The following is a 15889-nucleotide window of genomic DNA, read 5'->3' on the forward strand; positions in this document are numbered from 1 at the left end:
CCTACCTTATTGAGTTCCTCCAATAGCTTCTGGAGTATCTAGTGAAAAGCTGTTCTCTGCTGGCATCTCTTTCACAACTGAATGCTTAATACTTTGTGTGTGTGCTCCAGATTGGAAAATGTCCTTTTGTTTAGTGTAAATGAATAGTGAGATGTCTGATCGATGCCTAAGAGGCTGTGGGAGATCTTTGGACCTGTATTTAAAAAACAGTCTTAAACACAGAAATGAAAACCATTCCGTTGTTTGGTTAATAGGACATTTTTTATAGCCATTCATTCAACAGATACATCCAACCTCTAAAGCAGTCTGTGCACTCCTACATGTGGGGGTTTTGTTCTCTCCCTTGATAACATTCTTACCTTTAATGTTAAAAATGCATCATTAAAACCCATGCAAATTGTGTCATTCTTTGTAATAAAAAGAAAACACTATTTCCATCTGCTATGTGAGCTGATGTTGCTATTATGCAGTAAAAAACCAAGGCACTTAGTTACCTCTTTGTTATGTAGCATGTTATATTATTCCCCCAATAACATCCTACGTTTCTGTCTCTAATAATGAAATATTTGCAAACTCTGAAAAGGTAAGACTAGTTGCTTTCCATTGTAAGATGGAAATGTGGCTATTTTTTTTATTAAATAAAGATTTATTCTCATACCTTAGTTTATTGCAAGATATAACTGGTGGTTTCTAGATTCCAAGAGGAAAAAACAGAAATACTTCTTTGGCTAAAGCTCGACTCATGTTGAACTTCATGGACAAGTCAAAAAGTCTGAAGAAGGCAAGAGAAAATCCTATGGTGAAAAAAAGTTTCATGGAAGAAGTTTTCTCTTCCCTTCTTCCAAACTGTTTTGACTTTCCAGTGTAGCCAAGAGCCTAGAAAGACTTACCTACACCAAGGGGGTAAGAATGGGGAAGATCCTCAAAGGGCAAAGCAGATTTATTCTCTGTTGAGGCCTGACCCAGCCAACTCCCTTTTCTTTTGTAATTTTTGCATCACTAGATTTCAATCCTAGCTCCGCAAAATGAAAATATGCATCTCCATTTTATGCTATGTATTAAATATATTGACCCATTTCTTTTTTTCCTGATTTGTAGGTTGTTAAAGGCCTTACTTATTTATGGAGCTTAAAAATTTTACATAGGGGTGAGTTGCATATTTGTTCTTTTATGTTTCATTTGAATGTCACGATTCAGACTAATTTCAGGAAAGCAATTTTTGAGATCTTAAAATTAACCGGCTTGTGGTGGAATTTAAGACCAGACAATCTTTGACTCTTGAACAGCGCTCCGTGACATCATACTGGCCCCATGACATCATGCTGGCTCAGTGGCCTTGAAAGCGAGAGAAGCCCCATCCCCTCCCTTGCAGTCGGCCTTGACTGGGGCGTAAAACCCGCAGGGGCTCCTTAACCTCCTTCCTTTGACTCAGTGAAGAGCTGTGAAGGTTGGCTTGCATTTAGACTGAGTTGAGATTCAGAAACAAAGTAAGGTTTCAAGATGGTACTTTTATGAAGTTTCACTTTCTCATGTATTTGGAATATTCAATATTAGCCCATTAAATAATAATAGGTGAGTTTGCTTTTGTCGCCTGGCATCTTCCTGGAGCTTTTCTGGTACAGATCTTTTTTTCTTTGTTTCCTTATCTTGCTAAATCTCTTTCTTGGGGGTGATCTTTCATCAGAGTCCCCAGTTGCTTCCTATGCTTGGTCAAATGGTCTAGTGCAGGAGTAGGGAACCTTGGCCCTTTTATGACTCATGGACTTCAATTCCCAGAATTCCTGAGTCAGCATGGCTGGTTCAGGAATTCTGGGTATTGAAGTCCACAAGTCATAAAAGAGCCAAGGTTCCCCACCCCTGGTCTAGTGTCTGAGTGAACAGATCTTTTTTTGCTAAGGCTTGCTTTTTCGTAGGGAATCCATACGTCTTCCATCAGCTGGTAAAACATGTAGATTTTTGTGAAAAACGTTCAATGTAGAACGTTTTGCCAAGAAAAGAGAGAACCATCTAGCTTGTGCAAGGGATCATCTGTGCCTTGCACTTCAGCCAATCTCTCTAGAAAAAGCTGAGTCCAGGGCGGCAGTCTTGGCACCACTGGGGAAAGGAAAAAGCTTTGTGTTGCCACTTATTATGAGCTCTTGGTAATTTGCATTTCTCACTGGCGATTGTATTGCACAGGCATCTCCTACTCTGGAATTCAGGGCTCTGCTGGTGAGATGTGCAAAAAAATTCATTTTGAATTGTTTCAAATGCAAAACCTCAGGGAAATGCCGCTGCTTTTTAGCTCAAAACACTTCAGTTCCAAACACTGCTCGGGATAGGATGGTTGCAAATGGTTCAGGATGAAACAGTTTGCATGTCCCTCCTTGCACACACAAGATGAAGAGAGTCTGGTTTTTAAAGATGATTTTGAGGAGAATAGATTATGTTTTCTAAATAAAGCAGTGGGTATGTTTTTGTAATTGAGGGCTTGAATCTTGTTGACAGTTCAGATAATGGCAAGGAAAAAGCATCAATGTTACATTTATTTCCTTGTTCTTCCTTCATAAAGCTTATTTTACTCATTTGTTAGATTTATATTCCACATTTCCTCCAGGAGCTCAATGTGGCATCCCTAATATTCACACCATATCTGTAAATTTTTGTTTGACATTTAAGAAATCTTGATTGTGACATCTTTTCTGATCTTCTCTTCCTAGATGTTAGAGAGCTAAGTTAAGCGACTATACATGTTTCATTTCCACCTTCTCATCCTCTGCCTTTCCCTGGATTATTATGAAAGCTCCTTGGGTCTCCTTGTCTTTTAAATGTTGGGAAAATTTTCCCCTCATCCACTAACATTCTGTCTCCTCGGCTTCCTCTTTGTAAACAAAGAGGCAGATTGAGCTGTCCCTTTCATCAGTCCCATTCAAATCATACTTCACTGACATATTTAGTCTCTTGATTTTTTCAAGTTGATTGTTATATAGGTAGTTCATTTAGTGATCGTTCAAAGTTACAATAGCAATGAAAAAAGTGACTTATGACACTTATAACTGTTGCAGCATCCCCATGGTCATGTGATCAAAATTCATACACTTGGCAACTGACTCCTATTTGTGACGGTTGCCGTGTCCCAAGGTCATGTGATCAGCTTTTGTGACCTTCCAACAAGCAAAGGGAAGCCAGATTCACTTAACTACAGTATTACTAACACAATTGCAATAATTTACTTAACAACTGTGGCAAAAGTCGTAAAATTGGGCAAAACTCACATATGCCTCTCTTAGCAACAGAAAATTTGGCTCAATTATGGTCGTAAGTCAAGGACTAACTGTTTGTCACACCAAAAATTCAAGGTCTGTTCCACAATCTCACTTGATAAAGTTTCAGGCAACTGGCTTGCACTTAAGTTTCCTGTTCTGTCATATGTTTCACTCTGATGTCATTCTTCTGGTCAACATCCAGCTATGGCATCTCTTTTCATAGTATTTGAAGCAGGTGTTCGCAGCAATAAAGATTTCTTTTTTGCAAAATTATTAACCCATTTTCCATGTAATTGTATTTACTAAATTGATTTCTCCCTGTAATTATAGTGTTCTTCATTTCTCCAGTTGATGCGTTCCAATTACCCATTAGTAGAATTGTTTCCCTTTCTGATGTTGCATCTAACACCTCTTCTGATTTGCCACAGAATTGCTCAGTGCCTTCCTTCATTTTGTAGATGCAGAGATTGGTATAACATCGATGTTTTCTTGATAACCACTAATTCGGGGAAATATGTTCTTGATGTTTATTGGATTATAGATGAACACATATTTTCTGATGCCCTTTTTCATTTTCATCGCTGCTTTGATCCTTTTTATGGACTCATGCCCTGCATAGTATATCTTGTAGTCATCTGACTTTAAATGGCCCATTCCAGTCCATTTATTTCTAAGATATCCAACTTGGTAAGTTTCATTTCCACGTTGACCAGTTCAAGCTCTAAAAGGTTCATGCCTCTCAGATTCCTCATTCCAACTGGGTGGTCTTCTTGTAAAGCAAGGACTCTTCCTTCAATTCAGACACCACCCATGACCAGACGTCTTTGCAGCATCTCCAGATCTATTCACACAAGTTCTGCTTTCTTCTCTGGTAATTAGAAGAGTGCCTTTCGATATGCCTCCACATTTCTTAACTCTTATAGCCACACGTTGTCACTGTCACCTTCTGGGCTTCTTTTGGAGATTCTTATTGTGGGTGAGTCGATGTCCTTCTGGCCTGCAAAGCCCTACTTACCCTCGGCTTCTTAATGGGCCACTCTTGGCCTCTCTCCCTCCTCTTGACCTTATATCAGTCCTCCACAGTAGGCCAAACAAGGCAACCACACAAGCTAATATTATTTTTATGATAACTCTATAGCAGGAGAAGGTTGCAAGACTGAATGTGCTTCCCCCTCCCTCTCTCCTGTTGTCTTTCTGAGGCCAGTGGTGGGTCAAAGCTGAGATAATTTCTCAAATTACATTTTTGCACAGACTCATTTTTCTTTTATCTGGCCATCAGCTGCATTTGCTATTAAATCAATGCTCTCTGGATTTATCCTGCGTTCCTTGCTTCCTCCAACACAGATGTGAAGCCCTCTAATATGTTGGTGAACACAAGAGGCCAGGTCAAGTTATGTGACTTTGGAGTGAGCACCCAGGTACGTCCCTGTGTTCCTTGATTGTCTTCTCCTCTTAATTCTACTTTCAAAACCAGCCAGGAGACAAATGGACTCCCCTCCATGAGCTTCCTCTGCTGGGAATGTATAATTCCTCCTTTTTAATTTCCTGGTGACTTTTCTTCATCAGAATATGATTGTTCATTGTTTAATGACAGTAAAAACTGCTGATATTGTAATTACTACTTACAAATAGGCAACTTCATTGATATGCAGCTTGGCTCTGAAAGCGCTTGGACCAAACAAAGGAAGGGCAGAACGAGAGGGGCGTCTGGGGAGACCGACTGGCCCATAGTAAAAATTAATATTGGGAGCAACAATGGTGGTGGGCTTTAACAATGTGCAGCACAAATTTTAATTAATTTCCATTTGGGGCTTCCCCTGAGAACCTTGCGTGAAACTGACCCTCACGCTCGCTGCAATGTTGAATTGAATTGCAGCCGCCTTTCCTCCGAGCCAAACATGAGGACCAAAGAGGAGGTCACGGCTGCATTATATGTTGTCAGAATCTGTTGTCCCTCAGCATATTTAGTGTTCATTCCAGCCTGATAATCAAGGTGGCTTTATTCACATCTTGGGCCCAGCTGACAGGAGGAGGAGGAGGAGGAGGAGGAGGAGGAGGAGGAGGAGGAGGAGGAGGAGGAGGACTGTTTGAATGTGCTAGATTTCACACATACCCCATTTCCAATAGACGGATCCAGTTGCTTGGTAGGAAAGTAAATACTCCAAGCTTCCTCCTTCAGATTTTAGAGGTGCTTTTATTCTCTCTTGTCAATTGAAATATTATGGATATTTTAAAAGAGGACTCTCATCTGAAGGAAACCCAGGAGGATGGATTTTAATGCTTTTGCTGGCAAATTGGTCCACTCCCCACTTTACATATTTTTTTCTGATTTATACATAGGATGATTAGTGTTAAATGAGGAATAATTACCTACTTCATTTGTGCTTTATATGGCCCTAACAAGTTGTTTTGTCTGATAGCTGGTGAATTCCATAGCAAAGACGTACGTCGGGACGAATGCATATATGGCAGTAAGTAAATGCATGAAGATACTTTGGTTTAAACTAAAAACTTGTGGCGATCTCTCCAGTTTTGTCTTCTTGATTAGTTTCTCTAGTTTTTCTCCAATTGCCAAGTAAGGAGGATCTGTTTGATACATAACACATACATGAAAATAACAGAATGGCATAGAAATTTGTGATTAAGATCTTGGACTCAGACTCCCACCACCACCACCCCCAAATTAAGAGAAGCTTCCTTTCAGGCCTGGAGCATCCTGGTAGACCTTGATGCCATCCTGTATTTGGAGGATAAAACGAGAGGAGACCCCATCCGTGGGTAAATATTGAGAGAAAAGGGAGGGGATGGACAGATGGACAGACAGAGAGACAGATGAAAAAGGATGTTGTAAATAAGGCACATAAATAGAATTTCTATGACAAAGGCAGCAGCTCCCCCCACTCACCTGTAAAATAAACAAATAAAAGGGAATAATAAAGCGCCCAGCTCTTCTGCACATGGGGTGTGTGTCTGGAAAAACGTGAGGCCCTCAAAATGAAGTCAGGGTAGCCCAAAAGGGTCTTTATCCACTGTAGCTATAGCATGAAACTTACATAATCTTCCTCTAACCAAATAGTCTAAGGAAACTGCCTCCATCTCTGTAACGCATCGTAATGCTGGAAAATGCAATAGAAACAATGTGCTCTAGAATAACCTGAAAACAAGGACAGATTGTTCTTGCTTGCCTTCAGAAACTGAGAGGTTGAAAAGGTATCACCTATAGCCTCTGCTCCATGTGGATGGCCGACTGAAGAGGGCTTCCTGGGACAGTAATCTTTGAAGCCCCCAGGGCAGAGTTTGTGGGACTTCAGTCAGGAACACCTGAGCCCGAGGTCCGTGGCTGACCTCGTGACCCTTTCTGGCTCTGGCGCCTCAAGAGGACAGGTCTTCCTTGCCGCTTAATTGACAGGCCATATCTTTTGCGATTGTGGGGGTGATCTTACTTGATTCTCCTTTTCTGCCGAACAGACCCGTTCTCTTCCTACTCTGGCACGCAGGCTAACGTTTAAGATGCTTCAGGGAAAGGAAATTATGGGCTCCACGTCTCAATACGTCATGTGGCTTCTTGGTTTGGTTTGAATATTGTTTGAATTTGGACAGCAGTATGGTTGCTACACCATAGTTCGTGGCTTAGTGTTCTGTGCAGACACAGATAACTGTGATTTATGCATTAAAGCACTTAAAACCACATGATGTATGTATCTTAACCTTTCCCATTCTATACAGGTAGTCTTTGACTTATGACCACAATTAAGTCCAAAATTTATGTTGCTAAGTGAGACAGTGGTTAAGTGAGTTTTGCCCCATTTTATGACCTTTCTTGACATAGTTGTTAAGTGAATTATGGCAGCTGTTAAGTTAGTTACACAGTTATTAAGTGAATTTGGTTTACCCATTGACTCAACGTGTCAGAAGTTCATAAAAGGCGATTACGTGATTCCTGGTCACTGCAACCGTCATAAATATGAGTCAATTGCCAACTTTCTGAATTTTGATCATGTGATCATGGGGATGCTGCAGCGGTCGTAAGTGTAAAAAATGATCATAAGTAACTTTTTTCAGTGATGCCGTAACTTTGAACTGTCACTAAATGAACTGTGGTAAGTCGAGGACTACCTTTATTTATCTTATCTTATTCTGATTTCTGTCTCACTCTCTCCTTGCTAACTTTTAAGTGAGGACAGTAGAATGTATAAAGAAACTCGAATATTATTTCTCTTGAGCTATCTACTTAAGTGCTTGTGGTCTAACTTTGGTCTCTTACTGTATGGATGACTTTGTGTTGAACATAATTTGTTTCATCCAAGTTTTTATTTTGGGAAGACAGGTTGAATCTTGAAAGAAAATCATGTATATCGCTCAGAGTGAAGCCAGGGAATGTATCCCATTCCATCTGGTGCCATCAGGCTGAGGCTTCATGCCAACCAGAAGTTCAGAATGCTGACATGGGACTGAGTAAAATACAGACTTTAAGACTGGTTGAGAGTTCTCTTCCTTTAGAGGTTCCTAGTCAAACTCAGGGGATGATGTGATCGCAGTATTCCAGTATTTGGGGGGTTGCCACAAAGAGGAAAGGGTCAATTTATTTGCCAAAGCACCTGAAGGCAGGACAAGAAACGATGGTTGGAAACAGACCAAAGAGAGAAGCAACCTGGAATTAAGGAGAAACTTCCTAACAATGAGAACAATCAACTGGTGGGACAGCTTGCCTTCAGAAATTGTGGGTGCTTCTACACTGGAGGATTTTAAGAAGAAACTAGACAGCCATTTGTCTGGAATGCTATAGGGTCTCCTGCCTGAGCAGAAGGTTGGACTAGAAGATCTCCAATTTGTTACTCTGTTCGTTTCTGTTCAAAGCAGTGAGATTGCAGCTGGCCACATGCATCACACATGGTGCAAGATTAAGAAGCTGCTACGGAAGGGCTTCTCAGCCTTGCAGGGCTGCCCTCTCCCCTACGGTCTCATGACCACCTGGAAGGGACTCGGCAACCAGCTGCTTATCTGGAATGGTAGAGGACAGGGGTGTCCAACTGCCGGCCCATGGGCCGGATGCGTCATGCCGAAACCGCGCCCATCACATTTCCGGCAATGGGAAAAAAGTTGCAATATGTCATGTGACATTGCGAGTTTGATACCCCTGTTATAGGGTCTCCTCATTGAGCAGGAGGTTGGACTAGAAGACCTCCAAGGTCCCTTCCAACTCTCTGTTCTGACCCTTTCCAGTGTGCCCTCAACCTCCACCTGTGATCAGAAATCCCTTCGTGGAACACATCCAAGGAGTGCACCCCTGGAAGAGACGCTTCCTTCCTTCTGCCATGCTTTTCCAGAGGGGAGGGAGGGAGGGGGGAGGCCCCTGTGCCAGCAGCTGCTCTCGGACATTTACACAGTGACACCTCAAATGCTGAGCAGTCAACCTGCTGTCGCCCTGGATGTGAGCAACTTGAGAAGGTGGCTTAGGAGGCCGAAGGGGCTTTGGCCAACCTCCTGCCTCTTCAGCGGAGCGTCAGCCGCTGGCTTTGGGGGAGGCGCAAATGCAGCGCTGTGAAATCGGCCTGGGAAGCTTGGTCCTCGGTACAATGCTTTGCTTATCGTTGTACAGGTAGTCCTTGACTTTTGATCACAATTGAGCCCAAAATTTCTGTTGTTAAGTGAGCTTGGTTCCATTTTACCACCTTTCGTGCCACAGTTGTTAAGTGAATCACTGCACTTGTTAAATTAGTAACACGGTCATGAAGTTATTTCCCAGCTTGGGGCTGATGCAAGCCTTACTGGGATGTCTCTAGATGAGCCCTTCAATTCTCCAAGGAGCTTCATGGTCACCGAAGTCGACGGAGGAAGAGGAGGAGAAGGCTGCACGCCAGGGAGACGGATTGTGGGCCGAAGCTGCGTCCGGTGGCCAGGGTTCTTGGCCTGCAGCCGTCGCAGCACAGAGAGCAAGGAAGTCAGGACGGATCCCACCGACTGCCAGCTGGATCTCAGCAGGACCCGAGGAGACCCAAATCCAGATCCTAAACTGATTGGAATTCCGTTATTAAGCGCCCTGCCCTGCCATCTCTGCAGGCTGCTGCTTGCGGGACGTTTAAGCCCCTCTCCCGTCTCGAAGGCAACGACTTAAAGGCTTTTCTGTTCAGTGTTTTTTACTTAACATTTACTTGGCGCTAAAAGCTCTTGACCTGGGATTAGCAGCTTCAAGGACTTATTTGTTGAGCACGTTGGGCTGTCACTAATTTGGGCCCATTTGTTTTCCTCTAAAGGTTTCTGGGCTTTGTAGGAGCCTGGGAGGAGTTGTACAAGGTGCCTCAACTAGACAGGTGCATTAACAGCATAGTGGGAAGGAAGTTCTCGCCTCCTTGTCTTATCGTTGCATTTCACACCGTGGTACACAGCCCGGCTTCCAAGTTAAAGAGTGACTGACTTTGGCATCCCTTGCTGACTCAAGTGGTATTAAACTGTCCCGTAATTGGTGTGAGGCAGCCCGTCCACATTAGCTCTGGAGCATTTAAAGGGAAGCTGGATCCGGGCTTGCCTCGTGCAGGCAGGCAATGACACCACCTGCTTGAGTTGGGGGGGGGGAGGAGGAGGAGGAGGAGGCAGGAACCCAAGGCAGGAAGTGATGTTCTGAGAGGCTCTGTGTATTTTGCTCTCATGGAGTATTGCAGATAGTTCAGTAGGCTGTAATCTGAGCAGAAGTTGCTCATAGGATTGGAGGATTCACACACTGCTTCTGGGGGCCTCTCCAGATGTCAGCCGTCCCAGCTTAGTTAGAAAAGAAAGACTCTCTATGCCACGATTAGCGAAAATATAGAGGCAAACAAAGAGAAATGTGATTTATAATTAGTATATAGAATTTTTTTTCTTTTTTCTTTTTTTTTATGATATAGGAAATGTAAAAACGTTGGGATGATTTAAACATATGAAATATTTTGGATATTTAAATGTAATCAACTCTGAGAAAACTATAACTGACAAGAAATGTTTTGATTACGGAGGGGAAACTAAGCTTAAATAAGAGTTCTGAAAACAGGACCTATAGTGATTTACATAAGATGATTTTTTGCAAATGCAATTGTAAAGTAAGCTGATTAGAAAAGCCATTACATACTGATGTTATTGTGAAATATTATTAAAATGTTTATATTTAAATGTGTATGCATTGATAGTATTAAAAACTATATTTGCTTAATGTTGGTTAAAAGGAGAACCTATTGGAAGAAGAGAGGACCAGGGATAGTTAATATGTTGATTATGAAAGTATAGAAATTAACTACTATTCACTGTTGGTAAATATATGAATCCAGACAACATGTTGTTTACTAAGCACTAAAGACTGTTATTCTAAAAAAATCAATAAAATATATATATTTTTAAAAAAGACCAGTTGTAAGTCATTTTTTTCAGTGCCCTTGTAACTTTGTTCGGTTGCTAAATGAACGGTTGTCAGTTCAGGGCTGCCTACATGGAGGGACTGGGCGTTCTTGAGTTGTGGAGAGTGAAAGGGCTGCAGAAGGTGCTGCTGCTCCAGTGGTCACTCCAGAGGTGTCTTTGCCCAGCACCATAATCTATATTGCATCCCATGATGAGGAGGGGGCAAAATGAGCGTTCCTCCCCAACCTCACAGCTTTAGGCTTTACCTGAGCCGGGTTTCTGGGTTTGGGGGTGCAGGTGAACCTCCTCGACAAGCAGCTGCTCGGGGACACCCAGCCACGGGGGAGGGGCTGAGCCTGGGACTGTTCTCGGGTGCATCGTGCACCATGGCCTACGGTGGAGCTTCCACACTCTGCTGAAGCAGCAGGGGGAATCAAAATTAAAATTTGCTGGTATTAATTAGTACAGTAAATGGAGGCAGTAAATGCCTTTAGGCACTTCATGAATGTTTGAAACATTCAGTTTTTGTTTCTTGCATAATTTATACGCTATCATGTTACCGTTCCTTGGCATTTCATTAGGTTCCCTGTTTGTTTTTAACAGCCTGAAAGAATTTCTGGAGAACAGTACGGCATTCATTCTGATGTTTGGAGTCTAGGAATTTCCTTCATGGAGGTAGGTGTCTTATCTGGTTTTTGTTTTGTTTTCAAAAATAACACCTTTAATCTTGAACAGCAGAGGAAACCAATAAACCCAAAAAGAGCCTAGCATCAGCCCTTGGCTGGGAGAAGAGCCGTCAAGCCAGGCCTTCATTCTTAGCTGCTCCCTGGTCTCTTCTAAGGAGAGAAATTATTTGAATGAGGGTTTGTAGAGGGCCACGTCTTGCGTTTCACTGCTGAGATGATAGATACAGCTGTACTGGGCAAAAATCCACTCACGGCCAGAGGTTGGACTGCACCTGAGCCCATGTTCCTGTGCACTTCCTGTGGTGATTGCTTTTCTGATCCCCCTTTGCTTTCAGCTGCACATGTCAAAAACTCCTGGTCTCCTTCAGTTCTTTAGCTGTACGGCAGGGAGAGGCCCTTGCACCCCTATGGGGAAGAGAGGCGGCCGAAGGTTGGTTGCTCTCCGGATCCCTTCTAGCGGCCAGTTTCTGCCCAGTCTGGTTGTCAGTCTTCCTCTATGAATGCCAATTCGGTGAATCAGAAAACCATCCGAGAGCGAGTCTGGGGAAATGGGCCAGCCTGGCTCCTGGGGACAAGAAAGTCCCCTTGGAGCACAAGCAAGACTTGCAGGGCCAAGAGGCAGAGTTACAGTGGACAGTTGTGATTGTCATGAGAGTAAAACAGCTGGCCAGTTGTGGCTGGTTGCCATGCAGGATCAGCTGTGGTTGGTTCTTGCTGGGGGAATCTCCGTCAGTCCAGACAGACTTTTCACCAGACTTTTTTTCTCTTCCTTAATGGATATTTTGGTTTGGGTGATGCGGGGTTTTTTTTGGGGGGGGGTTAAGGGGATTTTAAATTTTGCCTGCATTTTTATTCCTGGCCATGCTAAGCATGTTTTTTTAACGATAACCTGGTACTTAAACCTAATTCATCAATGAATAGGAGTGGAGAGAATTTGTCCTAAGGCTGAGTGTTGTGCTGTGTGTCCTTAGGGTGTAGTGTACATGGCGGGGGCTTCTGGTGACAGAGGAGGTTCCTCGATTGGGGTTTGAGCGTCGCTTGATCAGGACTAATCGCTGGATCCAGCTTTGTGCGAAAGTCCACGTTAAGAGTGTTTGTCTTGTGAAGATTTACTACCAACCTGGTAGTAATTGTTGATGGGCAGCACCACCCATCAACAATTCACAGGACTTTGTCAGCAAGGGTTAGACGGGACTGTGGTTTGTTATGATACGACGTCACTGCTCATCTGCATTCCCACACCTGAAGCTCTCACAGCACATGAGGCGAGAGAACCAGCCTCAGCCCATGTGCCGTGTTGGACCTCTGCCTGGCCATTACCAAATCAAGACAGCCCAGTTGCCTTTTGAAAAAGCACCTTTGGGACAACCATGACCTGGTTGACTGAGAATCTCCATAAACATAATCTGTGATGGAAAAATGGGAGGGAGCTTGTTACGGTTGACAAGGGAGGTCTGACTTATTCTCTCTCCTTGCCCAAGTCTCCTTTTTCCTTGTCAGAGGCATGGAACAATTTGTCTGTCTGTGCTTTGTTAATTGGTGTGTCATCTCCTCCCCCGAGACTTCCCTTCAGCATGATCGTTGTTTTATTGGAGTGGTTTGAGTGACATGTGTTAAATGAGCAAAGTGAGGGAAAACATGTTGCAGAAGGCGAGGTGCCTGCCTCTCTCCCAAGTCATGGAAGGTCATCTTAGCGCAGCCTGCCGATGCTTGGATGGGTTGGGGAGCATTCGGGGAGGACCTGAGGTTGATGCTGGAATTTCCAGATCCCTCTTCTGAACAGTTCCATTTTTGGTTCCCTAGGTAGTCAAAGCTGAAGAGGTTCTTTCCAATGTATGTTTTATTAGGAAAAAGAATGTGGCTTAAAACAGGCACAGTCTTGTTCTCTTGTGTCGTGATATTCGTACATGCTTTGGAACTTATTTATTCTTCTCATTCATTCTTTTTGAGAAACTGATTTCTGAGTTCCCAGGTAAAGATCCTGGTCTGATACTTTTGTTGAGTTGTGGATCAGAAATAATAAGGCAGCTTAATTAAGAGTTGGAGAAATTCAACTTCCAACATGTAGCTGATGATCCCTCCTGAACAAACAGTGAGGTGTTTTGTGTGTAAATGATAATTGACAATTGACCTAGAATTGATGCATTACAAGTCCAGGTGACATGACTAGTTACTCTTTTCATTCCACTCCTGTAAACCTTAATCGTGCACTGCTCAACTCTAACTCTGCATCTGTTTCTGAAAGCCAGGCGGTCAGTATTAACTAATCCCATTTAAAGTAGCATTATTTCCTCATTCTTAGTCTAAAGATTTCAAGTAGTTGTTAATTGAATGCATTAGATGGATTTAGGCACATTTCAGTAGTTACGGTATGATTTGTTTTAAATTGCTTTAACTGTTTTCTCTACCACATTTTCAACTTTTCCCAGACTAATAAAAATCATCCTTTTATAACCAACTATCCAAGGAACCATCAGTGATTTGGTGGCTTTAAATCACTCTATTATAAGAGACAGACTAAAAAAAAGTGTTGCAGCCTTTAAAATACTTTTCAAGTGAAATGCATTGTAGCTCAGGAGGCATTCCTTTCTATGACTTCAGGAGCCCTGAGAGCAGCCTTTCTCAACTTTGCCAACTAGGAGATGTCTGGACTTTCATTCTCAAAGCTGGCTGGGGAATTCTGAGAGTTGAAGTCCACCCACGTTCAAGTTGCCGAGATGGAGAAACTCTGCTTTAGAGATGTTTTTCCATCTCTGTTCCAGGACTTTGTCCCCACTTCTCAACTCAGTTCCACCTGATCTGCACATACACGAGGCCCCCAGAAACCTAAGAGGGAGGGAGTGTGGTTGCCCAAGAATAATCCTGAAACTTTAGGTCAGGGGTCTTCAAACCTGGCCCTTTTATGGCTTGTGGACTTCAACTTCTAGAAGTCCTCAGCCAAGCATGTTGGCTGAGGAATTCTGGGAGTTGAAGTCACATAAAAGGGCCAGGTTTGAAAACCTCTGCTTTAGGTTATCTTACATCCATTGCTTGAAGGCATCAGCCATATCATCTTAAAGGGAGCGGCAACTTCATTAGTTTCAGATTAACTGTATATATACGAAGAAATGACTGGTTGAAACAGAATTGGGATATCTTTCTATTTGATACAGATAGTGTCAATTGGGGAAGCCAGATTTGCTTAATGACTGTGTGATTCAGTTTATGACCACATGATTTGCTTAATCACGTGATTCACTTAACAGCCCTTGTAGAAATGGTTGTAAAATACTGGAGGTGGCTACTGGACTAATTAGCTGAATTAACCTCCTACCTATGCTTTCTTCTGTCCCACCCATCTTTTAATTCATGTTGTGCTTTCACTGTTATGGTTTCATTGTTTTACTATTATCATGTTAATATATTTATGACTTTGTCAATTTTACTATTGTAAGCTGCCCAGAGTAGCCCCATGACGAGATGGTCGCCAAATAAATTTAACAAATAAATAACAAATACATAAATATCTAAGTAAAATCAGATTTGGTCTTGTGATGACTCGCTTAACAACTGCATTGCTTAGCAACAGAAATTCCGATCTTGACATAAGTCAGGGATTACCTGTAGCAAATATAAGAGATCAGAGGCATCGGGGGAGGGGTGAGATAAAAATCAAGATGGCAGCCAGGACCGAGTCATCAAAACCCACTGGAATGTGCATCAAGACAGACATTTAAAAAAAGGGTGGGCCTTTAATGGGGTGTTGTGGCCATGCTTTTGACTTTGACCGCTTACTTCTATTCATCATGGATGCCCCTGCAAGAGACAGTTAAATTCATTGTGACTTGCTGGTGACAGCTAACAAAAAAAAAGGGGAGGGAAAGAGTTCCTTTCTTTCACTTTTTCAATTGGATCAATGTCCTAAAACCGGGTCCCCAACCCCTGGGCTGCAGCCCACTCCCAGGCCTTGAGCCATTTGGAATTGGGCTGTGCAAATGGAGCTGCCCCCACATGTGCTTGCCCATTGCTCGCAGGGAACCATCCCCACTCTTCACCCTCCCACCAGTCCTCAAACCCGGGAAGGTTAGGGAACTCTGCCTTACATCATTGACCAGTCCATATTTTTCCATAAAATTAACACAGCCATATAAAGGTGGCATCTAAATAGCATGTATTTTTGGTTGTTGTTGACAGACTATATTTTTATTCCAAACTGGATAATGTCATTTAGTCTTATTTGGGAATTATATTTCACCTAATTCGGGATAGATAACAACTTTATACATATGCCCCAATATTCTTTTTTATTTATAACATTAATAAAACTCTTCTTCAGATCAGAATTCCAAGACTGTGTAACAGTATAGCTAACATTTTTTTAAAAAACGATTAAAATATGGCAGAACAGTAGCATGAAACAATTGTGATGAAGAACAGCAATTAAAAATGATGAGACAAACAGGAAGAGGGTATGAATTAAACTATCTTGATAAATAAAAGCACAAAAAGTGGCTTCCCCCCAACTCACATCTTTATGGAAACTAGTTAACGGAGCCATCTTGATCTATAAAGAGTTCAGCAGTCATAACTGGAGAAATCTTGATGAGAAACCAG

At 42.5% G+C, this 15889-nt stretch overlaps 1 protein-coding gene across 9 annotated transcripts in view; it reads left to right on the forward strand.

Annotated features, from left to right (window-relative positions):
- Positions 1-15889, forward strand: part of MAP2K5 (mitogen-activated protein kinase kinase 5) — a 128114-nt gene that overhangs the window by 50133 nt on the left and 62092 nt on the right. For 7 of the 9 annotated variants that reach the window (XM_039369649.1, XM_039369651.1, XM_039369653.1 and 4 more), the window contains 4 exons: positions 1099-1147; positions 4590-4663; positions 5666-5716; positions 11214-11285. In XM_039369649.1, coding sequence (XP_039225583.1) covers positions 1099-1147; positions 4590-4663; positions 5666-5716; positions 11214-11285 — 246 coding nt within the window. The remainder of the gene's footprint in view (positions 1-1098; positions 1148-4589; positions 4664-5665; positions 5717-11213; positions 11286-15889) is intronic. The other 2 variants (XM_039369654.1, XM_039369655.1) reach the window with 1 other exon arrangement.

The sequence above is a fragment of the Crotalus tigris genome, unplaced genomic scaffold, assembly GCF_016545835.1.
Source record: "Crotalus tigris isolate CLP2741 ecotype Arizona unplaced genomic scaffold, ASM1654583v1 scf7180000021179.819088, whole genome shotgun sequence".
Lineage (NCBI taxonomy): Eukaryota > Metazoa > Chordata > Lepidosauria > Squamata > Viperidae > Crotalus > Crotalus tigris.